Source organism: Pogona vitticeps, chromosome 6, assembly GCF_051106095.1.
Source record: "Pogona vitticeps strain Pit_001003342236 chromosome 6, PviZW2.1, whole genome shotgun sequence".
NCBI classification, from domain to species: Eukaryota; Metazoa; Chordata; class Lepidosauria; order Squamata; family Agamidae; genus Pogona; species Pogona vitticeps.
Window position 1 is genome coordinate 111873302 of NC_135788.1, and position 14174 is coordinate 111887475.

Here is a 14174-nt window from a genome sequence, read left to right on the forward strand (position 1 = left end):
CATGGTTTCAATGATTCGAGACATGTATCCATGTCTTTTTGCAACTCCACACTTAGTGTACATAGCAGCTTCCAAAGGTGTTCACAGAATGCCTTTTTTCTCTGCGGCTCTCTAACCCATCCAATCGATTGGATCTCACTCTGGATTTGTGCTTTGGGATAGAGACCAGTAGACCTAGGATCTGGCTTGCATGACAGAAGTACTTTGCTGATGAAAAGGGCCTCTTTCTGATTTGGGGGAGACTGTCTCTCACTGCAACTCAGCCGTTGAAGCCCTAATACTGCGTGCAGCATTTTCAGGAAGTTGAAAGGGGGAAGTTCACTTCAGCCAGCCCAGTGGCACCCATTTGTGTCTGGTTCAAACCCAATATTTTTATGTCTAAGGCAGTTCCTTGCATTCTCACTCTGCAAGAATGACCTTGTTTAGCTGCTAGAGGACACTGGCCTTATAACACAGCTGTCTGGTTCAGGATACACTAGGAGGTGGTGTATTGCCCAAAGGAACTGGGTGGCAAATTAATTTAATTTATCCAACATAAGCAAAATGTCTTCTAGTGTCATCAGCTGTTGATTATGCTATGGACAGGTCAATCTATCATGTTGACTCGCTGAGGAACCAGTTTTTCTACTGCATCTGCATCAGATTGCCCCCACTTTATTTTTTTTCACAAAATTTTACCCCTACATTATTTTAAAAATACACATTTCTCCATGCACACTTTTCTTTTTTAAAAAAACACACGAGCTCCCCCCCCAAGCCTTGTTCAGACTTACGACCACACATTTTATTCAGATTTTGCACGTGAAAGTACGAACTGGGTAATCTTGAATTAAAATGTGAACGCAATGAATTTCTCATTTCTCCCCAGTTTATGTTCTGTACCCTTGATAATCTCCCTTTCCTCTCTGCAACACAGCAAGGACATGGAAGATCCTGTGCTTTGTGGTGGCCTTTCCTGGGTTGGCTGTCTGTTGGCTGAACGCTTGGCTAAAGGGCCGTGAGCCGGGTAGGCATAAACGACCTGACTTTGCCCCCTATAGTCACCTGCGCATTAGAACAAAGGTGAGCCAATAACAGGGAAAGTGGTTGGAATGATTTATGGGCATGGTCTAGTTGCCAACAGCTTTGAACGTGGAGCTGTGAAAGCCATCTTGCTCTGTTGACAGCAATGGTAGATAGAAAACAAAACAAAAATTAAAATACAAGCAAACGTACAAAGTGGACGGATCTGTAGCATGATCAGCCTCTCAACTCTGTGTTCTTTTGCTCTCTCTTTTCTTTAGCCCTACCCTTGGGGTGATGGAAACCATACCCTCTTGCACAATCCTCGCACCAATCCACTGCCCACTGGCTATGAAGTCGAAGACATCCACCACTGAACTACTGTTGTTCTTTTCGCATCTTTGACATGGGCATGGAGAGAGCCACGGGTCCGGATGCAAGTTTATCCCTACTTTCAGACCATTTCTCCTGTCCAGAGACAACAAAAATAAATTTCATGGGAAAGAGCATCTTCTTCTGTTTCCAGTTTTGTAGTCTCATGCTCCTCTCAAATTTTCAGTGAGATAAGAGAAATTCGGAGACCGCTGAGGACCAGTGGATGAACATATATGATAAAGACCATGCTCTTTCTGGTAGTCCTTCACAGATAATTAATTACTGTGCAAACATAAGCCTTCTATTCCAAATTCCTGCTGCTTCTATTAGTATTGGCACATTCCCCATGTTTACAGTTGTTAAGGTCCCAGTGTTTTCTTTTTTCATCAGGGCCGGGCTCTGCCATGAGCTGCACTGTGGTGATCTCTCCAGGCGGCAAAGTACTGCCGCAGCAAATACATGTCTCCTTCCTGCCATCACCACGACTCAGGGACATGCTGCTTCTAAGATCTGCCCTATTTTGTCACCAAGGAGGAGGCATCAAACCATTCTCCATTGGAGGCAGTGACATCCCTACACATTTCCATGTAATTGGAGAGAGGAAAGGCAGGCTGTGGGACATCAAGTGGTTTTCATTAGAAGTGGCTTCTTTTCCCTTCCTCTGGCTTCCACAAATCAAGATGAGCCACAGTTTGAGGCAAGTCCTCTGGACATCATCGCATTCTGTCTTGACTCCCAAAGCCAACTATAACAGCAGCCAGCCAACGTGCCGCTTCTTCCCTCTCTGGTGGCAGGGAGGTTTAGAGGCACTGCTGCCTGCAGTGGGGGGAGTTTTCCCATCCATTAATGTTGCTTTCTGCCAAAAATGGCAGGAGAGTTTCAGTCACTGTTAGCTTTAAAGAGTGCAAACTTTGCTTCAGCTTGAGCTACCCAGTTGGGGGTGTACATTTTCATGGACTTACCAAATTAGGCGCAAGATACAGCCGGTGTGGAATAAACATCAGTCAGTCATATTCAGGCACCAACTGTGCATAGGAGGTTGAGCTTCAGAAAGGACAAGTGGTATACAGAACCACCAAAATTTCACCAAAATATTTTTGCCTGAGGTTTTAAATCCTGTAGCCAGACCTGGCTGAGAGGGAAGGAGTACCGTATTTTCCCGTGTATATGATCCCCTCCCAATTTATTAGATGACCCCCAATGTTGACCTTTGCCGGAGGCGGAGCCACCTCCAGCTCATGTTGCCGCCTTGTACCCTGCCTGAAGGGAGCCTGCAAGTGGCGCTGGAGGCGGCGATTTGGAGGCGGTGGCAGCGGCTGCTCCTTCGCCTCTGCTTCCACCTCTGCCTCTTTCCGTGTATAAAATGACCCTAAATTTTTTTCTCTAATGATTTTAGGGAAAAGGGTTGTTTTATACACGAAAAAATATGGTAATTGCCAATCTTTGCAAATCATTCAGGCCTCACACCTCTGGTCACTGAAGCTTGGTGCAGGGGTTAGTTAGAGAGACCAAAATCTCCTTTCCTTTTCCTGCCTGATTGCAAAGGAGCCTGGTCTTTACCAACATTTGTGTCCAGATCTCCCCTTAGAAAGCCACTTCTCTGAAAACGGCTTCTCTCTAGGAAATCTTAGAAATGTTTTCAAAATATTTTAGAAACCCACTTCCTTGCTGCAGCATCTCTTTTAGGAGTATTTTCTTAGTTTGTATCCCTAACCGAGCTTTCAACTGGGAGTCACTGACCCTGGTCAGAAACTTCAACAGAAAGTACCATAGCATGAAACTCCAGTTCCGGAACAAAGCAAGACTAACCTGTGTTGAAGGAAGGAAGAAAAGGCATGGCAAGCATCACATATGAAAGTACAGAACTTAGTGAGACAAGCCTTATGTCGTGTGGATAGCAGGAAAATACAGGATGAGTGCAGAATGAAGTAACTTCACCAAAAAAAAAATATTCCCACAGTTTCTCCTGTAGTAACAGAGATGTCAGAAGTAAGCAATCTTAAACCCTTGAGACATTTTGGACTATAATCCCCATAATCCCCAGCCATTATGCATGCTGAACAGAGCTAATGGGAATTTCAGTCCAATCAATCCAAAACATCTGGAAAGCACCATGTTACCTACTCTTGTCCTGTGTTGTTCTTTGTTTTCCTATACCAATAAGGTTGTGCGATTTTAAAATAAAATCTGAAAGTTTGTACAAGAATTAAATACCTCAGTACTGCAGCTGACACATGTATAGAATAAAAACATGCACTTATCTATTCCTGAAGCGGCATAGAAACAAACACATGTTTTCATGGTAACTGTTTTTCAACGTATGATTGACTGTTGCACTCTCATAGATAGAGGAATGAGACCCAAAAGCATGGTCACACTAGGAAAAAAGCCTGTATTTGAACTGGGTTTAGCTTGTTTTAAATGAATGTTTAAAAGGTGAGTACACAGCTTGGATTTTTTCCCCTGGGAAGCATGTTTTTTGGTTGGAAGGTAATATATTCTATTGGAAGAGAAGAGGGTCATTATTTTAACTCATTTGCCTTAACTCACCTCTGTTAATGCAAATGTTGGTCCATGGTGGGCATTCCCCCCCCCCCCGGAAAGATAGCACTTCTTTGTAAGAGATGATCTAGTTCTGTTATCATATAACATAATCATATAAATTATGTTTATATGATAAATATAAATAATCATAAACAGATCATAAACACACAACGTAAGTGTGTGTTTCAGTGTGTGCATACCTACTGGGAACGTCCCTTTTCCTGTAACTTCTCAGCATGTGTGCAGTTCTCATGAATATTAATTTATATGTTTTAATGTCATTTCCTACCATTAATTTTTTTTCGGTGTAAGAAAAATGTAACATAGGAAGCAGACCTTAGCTACTCCCTGGAGTAGTCCTTTCTTCTTGTTCAGTGCCAAATTCAATTTGAGTGTGGTGGAAGTACCAGAAGGGATCCTAAAGAAAGCATGGATTGTGAGCTTGGTTATCCTTTGGTAGCATCAGGACTGGGGCTGACATCTTGTGAAGGTCCAGCCGCTTCGCCGCTTCCATCTGTTGCCTCATCCATCATCTGTTTGTACTGTCGCTTGAAGAACCCAAGCTGGAAACAAAGAGAAAGTAGGTTCAGATGAAGGTTGCTACTGCTAAGCCTTGCTTTAGAGGGGTGGGTCCCCCCCTCTCTTGATAAGTCCTGACTTATTTGAGTTGGGGGAAAAATATATATAACTCTGTGTGTATTTACATGAGCAGGTGGTACCTTGAAGTTCACCTGCTAGGATTGCTTTCAGTTCTTACCTTGTAGAGAGCAGCAACAATCAGAGCAAGGAGGATTAGACCCCCCACGCTGCTTCCTATAATGATGGGCAGATAGTTGTGGATGACCAAGTGTTCCACTACAGTCTTCACCTACAGGGTAGGAGAGAACAAATCTTGACAGACAATTCAGGAGTCTTTACTTCATTCACTAAGTCTAATTCAGAAGAACCTACTCGTTATTCAAAGCTATAAACAGATTTCCCAGCTACACCCAAAATACTGTACACATTTTTGTGTGTTCTCATTACCTGGCTCTGTACAAAGCCTTCCTTTTGGAAATATTTCTTATCATCATAGGATATCTGAGCTGAGCTCACCAGGGTCAATGTATTTTTCTGGGTCTGGAAGACAGACATAAATTCTCTTGGTGTTTTGTGCAGCCGGTTGCCTGAAATATCACATCAAATAAAAATCTATGGAATCAAAAACCAGGGGGCACCAAGGATTATTGAGTTCAACCTGATGCAGGAAATCAAAGCCCGTAAGGAATTTCTTGTTCTTGTGCAAAAATTCCTGATGGGTATAGAGATGCAGCTGACCAGAGACATGTCCTCATTAGCAGCATATCAATTCTATTCCACTACAACCATGATAGTGTCCCTTAGAGAGAATTTTGAGAACCATCATTTGGTGAAGGTGCTAAAAATTCTGCTACACCTTCTTCACAGAACGAGGTTAAGCTCATACTGAATACATGCTTCAGGTGTTTATTTTTATTTATTTATTTATTTGATTTCTACACCGCCCCTCTAGACAACGTCTACTGGGACCGGACAGAATGGTGCCAACAGCTTCCAAAGGAGAGCTTCCTATCCCTTCCACCTAACAACCCAATAAATCCCTGGGGCAGACTTCATACCTGGGAGACCCAGCTGAAACTAACGTTCCCCTTGATAGTGAACTTCAGAGCTCGCTCCATGTCCAAGAATGCGACATCACAACGCACGGTTTTACAGGTAGCCACAGAACAGTCCTGGAAGGAAGTGGATGGATATCTCAGGGTTAGGTCTGAATTCGGGTGTTGAACCTGAGTATGAATATCCCTGATCTAGAATGCCACCCAATAAATCCATGATCTATCTAGAGCAATGAGTCCCAACCTTTTAAATATGTGACCCCCTTTCATAACAGCCAAGTAATCTGTGACACTCCCCACTGCCACGCTTGTATAAAAAGTAATGGGGTAAAGTCATCCCTTCTCAGAAAGTACAGGCCTGTCCCCCCAAAGGGCCAGTTTCTCATACATATATATACACGCTAACTTTAATATCCCACTCCAGGGAGAAATTATTTAACAAGGACTTCAACACACATAAGGTGACCCACAACTCTACCAAAACCCTTGGTAACCCCCTTGGAGGTCTTGATCCCTAGGCTGAGAAACACTGATCTAGAGCCATCAAGTAAGGTAAAGGTTCCCCTTGACATTTAGTCCAGTTGTGTCCGACTCTAGGGGGCGGTGCTCATCTCCGTTTCCAACCCATAGAGCTAGTGTTTGTCAGAAGACAATTTTCTGTGGTCACGTGGCCAGCACGACTAGACACGGAACGCCTTTACCTTCCCACCATGGTGGTACCTATTTATCTACTCGCATTTTTACATGCTTTTGAACGGCTAGGCTGGCGGGAGCAGGGACAAGCGACGGGAGCTCACTCCGTCGCATGGATTCGATCTTGCGACGGCTGGTCTTCTGACCTTGCAGCACAGAGGCTTCTGCAGTTTAACCCGCAGCGCCACTACGTCCAATGAGCCATCAAGTAACTCCTTTTAAAATAAGGCTGCTGACGTTACAGTAGGGTGTACTCACCAGAATGGGATGCTCTCTTAATTGTTTCACAAAATCCTTGGATCCCATGGTTATGTTTTCAGGAACACATTGAACCAAGGAAGACACCTAGAGGAAGAGAGGGAAATCTTGCATTTGGAAGGAATTTAGGGAGACTTTGTTCCTCATGCAAGGAAGAGGCTGTTTCTAGACTTGAAGGAACCTCTCTCTTGGCATGGAAACCTTCACGCCAGTGTTCCTGACCCTAAGAAGAAGACAGGGGATAGCTGTCTCCATCATCCCCTATTGGTGATATGCCAGGAGCATTTCCCTGGCCATTACTGGATATGATCTAGTTGGTCTTTTCTCTGATCCAATGATACATTATTATGTTATTACCAGTTTTATGGTTCTCTGCTTATCGTAATTAAATAGGGATGAGAATCTATACTTCATTAATGAACGTGGAGATGATATGTCTCTGTTTATAAGCCCACCAATCTGATCATGGTGCAGTTATATAGTGTTAACTAACAAACCTTTTAAAGTGATCTGCCTGAGGCTAGCGTCTTGAGCTGACTTCCTTGTTTGGGTAAAATGAAGCCTGTGAGCTCTATGTAGCCTCAGTGTAGATGTTCAGACAGAGTCCTGGCACACTCGGGGGTAAAAAAAGAAAAACTACTCCAGAAGCATAAATCAATGAAAGGACTTTTTAAGAAACTAGAACTAACAGATCATTTTCTTTTAAAAAATAAATAAATAAATAAATCAAGGCCTAAAACAGACCTAGGAAGAATTATATTTAAAATTCAAATCACAATTTACAAGTTTGAAGCAAAAACTTCCTTTGGGAATTTCAGGGGTATAGCATTAGGCACAGGGCAGTAAGAAAGTGGTGCCTTGATACCGAACTATACAGTAACCCATTGTGGAACAGTAAGATGTATTACTCACTGCTAAAAGCCACAGGTAGCGCTATCCTCCATGCATTTATCTAGTCACCATTTAAAACTATTTCAGCCCACTAATGAAATGTGGAAATGGAGGGTAACCTCAAATGAATCTGAACTGGCAGGACTGGAATTGGACAGGAGCATCCTCCATGCACAGTGTTTTATCCACTGACCCAGGGCAAATAAGCATCTTTATAGCCTCAGAGAGGTATACCTCAGGGAGGAAATTCACGGATGCATTCCAAACCCATGAGCTATTCAGCTGCACAGGAAACCGAAATCTCACAGAGACAGGTATTTTTCGCCGATACGTGTTCTTCAGCTAAAGAAGAGACAAATTCTGCATTAATACAAGCAAGAACTCAACACTTATAGGTCTTATTCTAGGCACTAAACCAGATGAGCATTTTCTCGTGCAATTTGGCTCAAAGGCTTGAATGTCCCATACAGTCTTGCTCGTTCCATCTTCTTAATCCCATCATGTTCCATATCCCCCTCACCTCATAGTAGTGTTCTACGATCCGACTTTCGCCTTCCTGGCCAGCAGAAAAATTGATGCTCTTGGTTGACTGATCAACACTGGAAGAAACAAGATGGAGGGAAGCTCAGAAACACCACTATGTAACCAACCAGACACCCTGGGTTTAAATGCATTTTAAGTAGCATTTGAAAATTCAGTGCACAGTAATGAAAAAGGCTGCAATCCTATTTAAATTTACTTGTAAATCATACTGACCTCCCTGGGACTTTTAAATAGACATACAAAAACAAAATGTAAGTGACTGATAAAAGCCGCAAGCCTATGCACACCTGAATGGAAATAAGCTTTCTTAAATTCCATAGGGCCCCATAGCCTTCTTGTTGATGTTGTTAAGGCCGCACAGAAAGGCGGTAGCTCACAAGCAAATTTATGGCCATTTACTTACAGGTTAAATAAACTGCAGGCAGCAAATTACAAGAGAAAGATTCATGAAACTAGAATATATCCCAAATGATTCAATAAACAGAAAGAAACCAGAAAAATTATAATGAAATTCATAGAATGGATTTGCTGAGGGAGGAATGCAGTAAACACTGCTTTAAGAAACTATATTTAAATTGGGAAACAATGGAGTGCACTTGATGGAGATTAATGGGGCCAGACCATGATATTTTTCAGCATGAGGCAATGGATGTCATCTCTAACCTGTCAAACCAACTGGACTTCCAGTAGAATTTTACCTCAGCACTGGGGTAAAGCATCACCCACATTTGAATAAACAGGATAGTTTTTGATCAGACTAGATGCTACAGAGAGAACAGCAAGTAATTAGAAAGTGATATTGCTTAAAAGGCTTGCATGAATGTGCTGTTTCATCTCTCAGTCTCTCTTTTAGCTTAACACAAAGGGAAACAGGGAAACAGGTTTATTTGCTTGTCTGGTGGCTCAAACATGAAACTGGGTGGAATCAGCCTAGAACGTTGTGCATCTGTAGCATCTGTTTTCACCCTGGAGCAGGATGCAGGTTGTATGATGCGCATAGCTTGGCCTGCTTCCTATCCCTCTGCTTTTGCTGCCTGAGAGGTCTGTCCCACTGTGGCTATGATGTCTGGATTTCAGATTTAATAAGAGCTAGATAAACTCTGACAACTGGCTCCACCTTCCCCTTGGCTGTATAAACCAAGATGGAAAGAAAAGAAAATACCCAGCTTCCTAAGCAGGCAGGAAAAGTAGGAGCCCTGCTGTTGTGAAGAAGACAGATTTCTAGCTATGGGGCATTTCTGTACATGAAAACATACCAGTCTGCACTGGTGAAACACAAAACAGATGCATGAAGCTTTTGACAGGTACAGTCTTGATCCCTATGTATATAGACATCTTCATTTGTTATTGACATCTTGCTAACAAATCTTTAACCTTCATCTTCTCCATTCTTTTATACTTTACATGCTTAGCAGATAAATCAGAAGAGCAAATGAGCTGAAAGACAGTTAATAATTCTGGAAGATGAAGAAATTCCTGTCACCTATTTTTTCAAGTCATGGAGCAAAGCAGATTTCTCTTTCCTCCATGACATGCATGATTCGACATGAAATACAGACAAAAGGAAAATCAGCAAAGTAATATAGAAGTGGCACTCATTCTTTTTAGAGAGAGCTGACCTAGAGAAATGTATTGTTAAGAACAATCTAAAGAGAGCAGCTTTTGTTATGTAAACAACTGATCTCAGAAAAATAATCTACATTCTAAAATAAAAATTCCAAAAAGGGAACTTTCCCAATCTCTGGCAAACAAACCCTCTGATAAAAGCAGATTTCTCTTTCCTCCATGACATGCATGATTCGACATGAAATACAGACAAAAGGAAAATCAGCAAAGTAATATAGAAGTGGCACTCATTCTTTTTAGAGAGAGCTGACCTAGAGAAATGTATTGTTAAGAACAATCTAAAGAGAGCAGCTTTTGTTATGTAAACAACTGATCTCAGAAAAATAATCTACATTCTAAAATAAAAATTCCAAAAAGGGAACTTTCCCAAGCTCTGGCAAACAAACCCTCTGATAAAAGAGAGCTCGTTTTGACTCCAGAATGGTTACAGTCACTTACGCATTGACGAAGACAGACACAGCATATTTGACGGGCAACTTTTCTTGGTGAATCATGTCCTGAGTGGTGGGGCCATTGTTTTCACTGAAAAGAAAAGAAAAGAGGGAGATGCATAGAGGGATATGTATGGACATATGTTGCACTTCCATATTTTGCATTGCTAAGAACCCCATTTCCCACACCACTGCTGTATAACAAACTACATGAGGCCATTGGACATGGAAACGGAGAACTTTACCGCAGAAAAATGGTGCAACTCTGAGACATCAAGAGACATTCAGAGCCTGGCTTCATGGCTCAATTAGAGTGGGCTGGATGGAGTTGAATAGGGTCACTGAATATCAGGTAGAGAGGTCTGGTATGGCATTTGGTGCGGTCTTGCATCCACATGGCACATGCACCTCAGGTGAGCCTATTTGGCTTATTTTCTTAAGAAAACAACAAAAACAAAATTCCCCTCTTTGCCCTTCCTCTCTCCACCTCCTTTTGGAAGGAAACTTTCCCGCCTTGGGTCCTTTTGGGGAGAAAAGTGGCATAGACATATTTTAAATTTTTCTAAAATGTTATTTTCCTTTTTTCCTAAAAGATATAGCACATCAGTGTTGTCCTAATAGGCTTTAAAATCCAAATTTGTTTATCCCCCTCTGTTCCTCCACAGAGGGGCAGAGGAAGTTTTAAACTTCCCAATATTGTGAAGTGGCTAAGCTGTGTTCTTAAGCTACTTTAAGATATTTGGAAACTGAAAGCAGAAGGAGACTTTAAAGCAGCTAGCTCCAGTTTGGTTAGATCCCAGCAATCATGGAGGCTAGAAGTGAACCAGAATGGAGCAATTCTACTTGTACCTGACAAACAGTTGCTCCTGACAAAGACCCAGAAAGATGCAGATAGGAGCACTTTGAATACAGTCTAGCTCACACTGGCAATTATATCATGTGGCTGATAGCAAAAGGAGTGAACTAGCCCATCACAAATCAAACAATTGGACAAATGTCCATGTAGTAACCCCCTCACTCTGTACATTTAAGGCTTCAGATCTGCATCGGTGGATCTGAGAGTCAGTCTCTGGGGATTATTTCTAAACAGAATTTGTACTGGACTTTACTGCAAATCAGCGTGAATGTGGCTTAGGTTTCTTGATTGCTAATCAGAAATTGTTGCTACGTTTGTCGGGTAGGAACATCAAATATTGCTAGACTTACCTGCCAGCTGTGGCATTGATCTGCACCACACTTCCCAGATTTGCATCCTGAGAGATGGAAAAGGTGGCAATGAAGATGACCTATGGCAAAAGAAGATATAATGCATGTTGATGGATGGCAGAAGAATGTTGAGGAAGATTTGCTCAAGGTTTAAATATTCAGGGATAACTGTCAACTAAACTGCTTCTTTCAGGAAACTATATAACATTTGGATGCAGCTGAGGCCTCTTCAGATCTGTAACCTCTACAAAGGACCATAATTACCAGAAAATGTGGGCAGAAGCTTTGGCAAAGCTTATTTAAATCTGCAGACATTTATGTTGGCATCACAGTGCCTCCCTGAGAACTCTGGTAAAAGTCTTAGCTCTTGTTTGCTGTAGGCTAAAGACCTGTATATAAAAACATTGATTCTGGGACATTTTTCCCACTCAGATGTTGAGATGCTCACAGAATGAACCAGACAGTGTTTCAATGAATGAAGGGTACCCCTTGATAGCGATTAGAAGGCTTGGTGTAGCTATTCTTTTTTTCATAACATATCTTTTATGGTTGGGAAAAATAAAAGAGAAGCTATGAAATGCAGTAAATGACTATAAATGCAGTTTATCTTCGCGTGAACCCTCTTCAGTAGATGAGGCAGGACGACAAGATGAAAGCCTTGTCTGAAATCACTCAAGACTGATATTAGCTGAACAGAAAATGTTATGTCAAAGATGGCTGATCTGAGAGAAGAGCACCACTTCTACCAGTGCCACGGAAGGCATTCTCCTGAACTAAAACAACAGTCCACCTCTCTGCTAGTGGTAGGATTTTACCTCAGCTCCACTTCGGAAGATGGGTTGGTTGATGCCACAGGTGGTGTTCCTCACAGGATCCTCCTCTGCCGTGGGGATGGAGGCACACTTAATCATGACATATTTCCTGTTGGACTGAGCAGCAAGGGATCAGGCTGTGAAATCAATCAACTGGACAGGCAATGCCCTCTGAGAGGAGTACTTATCCCTTGGTACTTGACAACTCTAGTTTCTCTGCACCTCTATTACCTGCAGCAGCATGAACCGGCGGTAGGAAAGTGCAGATGGGTATAAAAATGTCACGGTGGTACTATAAGAATCCTCTCCAGAATTTCGGATGAAGACTGTAGCATTCAGCTCAGACGTCAGGCCCACCACTAGTGTGTCAAGGCTGCAGAACAGAGGAAGAGAACCAGTTGCATATATATTGTGTGTGTGAGGGGGGAGGTATTCCACGTGGATTCAATTTTCTTTATTATAGCTGTGAACATATTCCAGGGTTGATCCTGGCTGTCAGTGTTCTAAATCTTGATTTAAAATTGTAATTTAGGCAATGAGAAGAGCTGATTGCAAGAGAAAATCTAGGGCCAGTTGTTCATTTCCAGCTGAGGTATTTTAATAGTGCTTCTCACATTCCATCTTGCAATTTTCTAAATACTGGAAGACTGGAAATTCACCAGGCTCTTGCCAATCTGAGATTCAGCGGGCCTGGAAAATTTCCACAGGGGGTAGGGCTTAAAGAAGAAGATCATACTTTACCTAGAGAAATTGAAAGAGATTTTTAATTCATCTTTGCAGATTCCATCTCTACCACAATTCTTTTCAAAAGGCAGCTGTTAAGAGATATGGAGAAGAGAAGAGAAAGAATGTCAGCATTTGATGGCAAGTGAATGTAATAAAATTATATGCAAATAAAAGATCCTACTGAGTATAGATTTTGATAACACAATTCTTCACACAAATTGCACACTGGCTTCCTTTCCTATTTTACCATCACATAGCTCATTACAGGGGGTTAAACTGAGAGAGGTTAACCAAACATCATCAAGGATGTTTCAAGGCTGTAGGAATTTTGAGCACTCATCATTCCATAGAGTTGTCTTACTGTATTTAGTGCATTCAGTCTACTTAAGACAGTGGTTCCCAGATGTTGTTGGACTACAGCTCCCAGAAATCCTGGCCAGCACAGGTGAAGGCTTCTGGGAATTTTAGTCTAAGAACATTTGGGGACCCAAAGTTGGGAACCACTGACTTAAGACATCATGCTTGACTATAAGAACGGGATACTAGTAGCCTTTCCATGTGAAAGCTTTTTGCATTGGGCTTCAGTGAGTCAATTTTCCCCCCCTCTAAGATATGCAGCCACACAACCACACAACACTGTATTGGTGCTGTGCACCCACAGGTAATGTTTCAGCTCATTTGGTTCTGATTGTGGCTGGAGTTTTGCAGACGTAAGGTGGGGTTTCCGCTCAGTACTAAAAAATTAGAGGGAACAGCGGTGAGTGTCCAAAAATGAGGACACTGAAGAAAGTTAAGACATAATTTGTCAGAGATCATTTCTCTATAAATTATTTCTCCATAACATGTGGCCACATGTGGCTTCCAGGAGCCACACGTGGCCCTTTAGCATCCCTGGCATTTCCCAGCACCCTTACACCCCCTGCCAAAATTATTCTTTTAAAAAAATAGTGCAGAAATTCTCCTTGTTCCTTTAAGGGTGTAGGAGGCAGCTGTACCATAATTTTGGGGCTCTCTAATTCATTTTTTTTTAAAAAAAATCTGTTTTGACTACTAAAGGGGCCTGGTGGCTTTTCCAATTTAAATAATCAAATCTATTTTTGTAAGAAAAATAATTTGGTGTGGGGGGAATAATAGGACGGGATGTGGCCCTTGAAGGCCAATGCCAGGTAAGTTCAGCCTCCAGACCTCTGAAGGTCACCCACCCCTGCCATAAATTAAGTCCTGAATCCATATTAGTTCCACACATTAACATGCCACCTGACAACGTTCCCTGGAAGCACATTGAACGTAGACATACTGATGCCATAAACTGATGGGGCTCATCTTCGCCTAGGATGGCTCGCAGGCTCTCAGTGCCACGAATGGGCTCTCCAGTCAGAGTATAATTCAAGCGAAGGTTTATGGGATTGAGGCTGTCTTCTATGCAGGTCTTT

At 42.1% G+C, this 14174-nt stretch overlaps 2 protein-coding genes and 1 long non-coding RNA gene across 4 annotated transcripts in view; 2 read left to right on the plus strand and 1 right to left on the minus strand.

Annotated features, from left to right (window-relative positions):
• The window catches only part of LOC110086421 (integrin alpha-X), a 40461-nt gene extending 38950 nt beyond the window's left edge, over positions 1 to 1511 (plus strand). Inside the window, exon 32 of the mRNA XM_072976878.2 lies at positions 1284 to 1511. The gene's annotated coding sequence lies outside the window, so the exon portion shown is untranslated. The remainder of the gene's footprint in view (positions 1 to 1283) is intronic.
• Positions 639 to 14174, minus strand: part of LOC110086420 (integrin alpha-X) — a 42608-nt gene continuing 29072 nt past the window's right edge. For both annotated transcript variants that reach the window (XM_072976877.2, XM_078377112.1), the window contains exons 18-30: positions 14039 to 14170; positions 12757 to 12830; positions 12247 to 12388; positions 12019 to 12132; positions 11204 to 11283; positions 10005 to 10088; positions 7918 to 7996; positions 7632 to 7739; positions 6507 to 6593; positions 5559 to 5672; positions 4948 to 5040; positions 4679 to 4789; positions 639 to 4484 (exon numbers count right to left, since the gene is read on the minus strand). In XM_072976877.2, coding sequence (XP_072832978.2) covers positions 4368 to 4484; positions 4679 to 4789; positions 4948 to 5040; positions 5559 to 5672; positions 6507 to 6593; positions 7632 to 7739; positions 7918 to 7996; positions 10005 to 10088; positions 11204 to 11283; positions 12019 to 12132; positions 12247 to 12388; positions 12757 to 12830; positions 14039 to 14170 — 1335 coding nt within the window. In that variant the 3' untranslated portion in view covers positions 639 to 4367. The remainder of the gene's footprint in view (positions 4485 to 4678; positions 4790 to 4947; positions 5041 to 5558; positions 5673 to 6506; positions 6594 to 7631; positions 7740 to 7917; positions 7997 to 10004; positions 10089 to 11203; positions 11284 to 12018; positions 12133 to 12246; positions 12389 to 12756; positions 12831 to 14038; positions 14171 to 14174) is intronic.
• LOC140701328 (uncharacterized) lies at positions 7739 to 12959 on the plus strand. The gene is made up of 2 exons (XR_012080270.2): positions 7739 to 9244; positions 12796 to 12959. It is a non-coding gene; the product is annotated as an uncharacterized LOC140701328 (long non-coding RNA).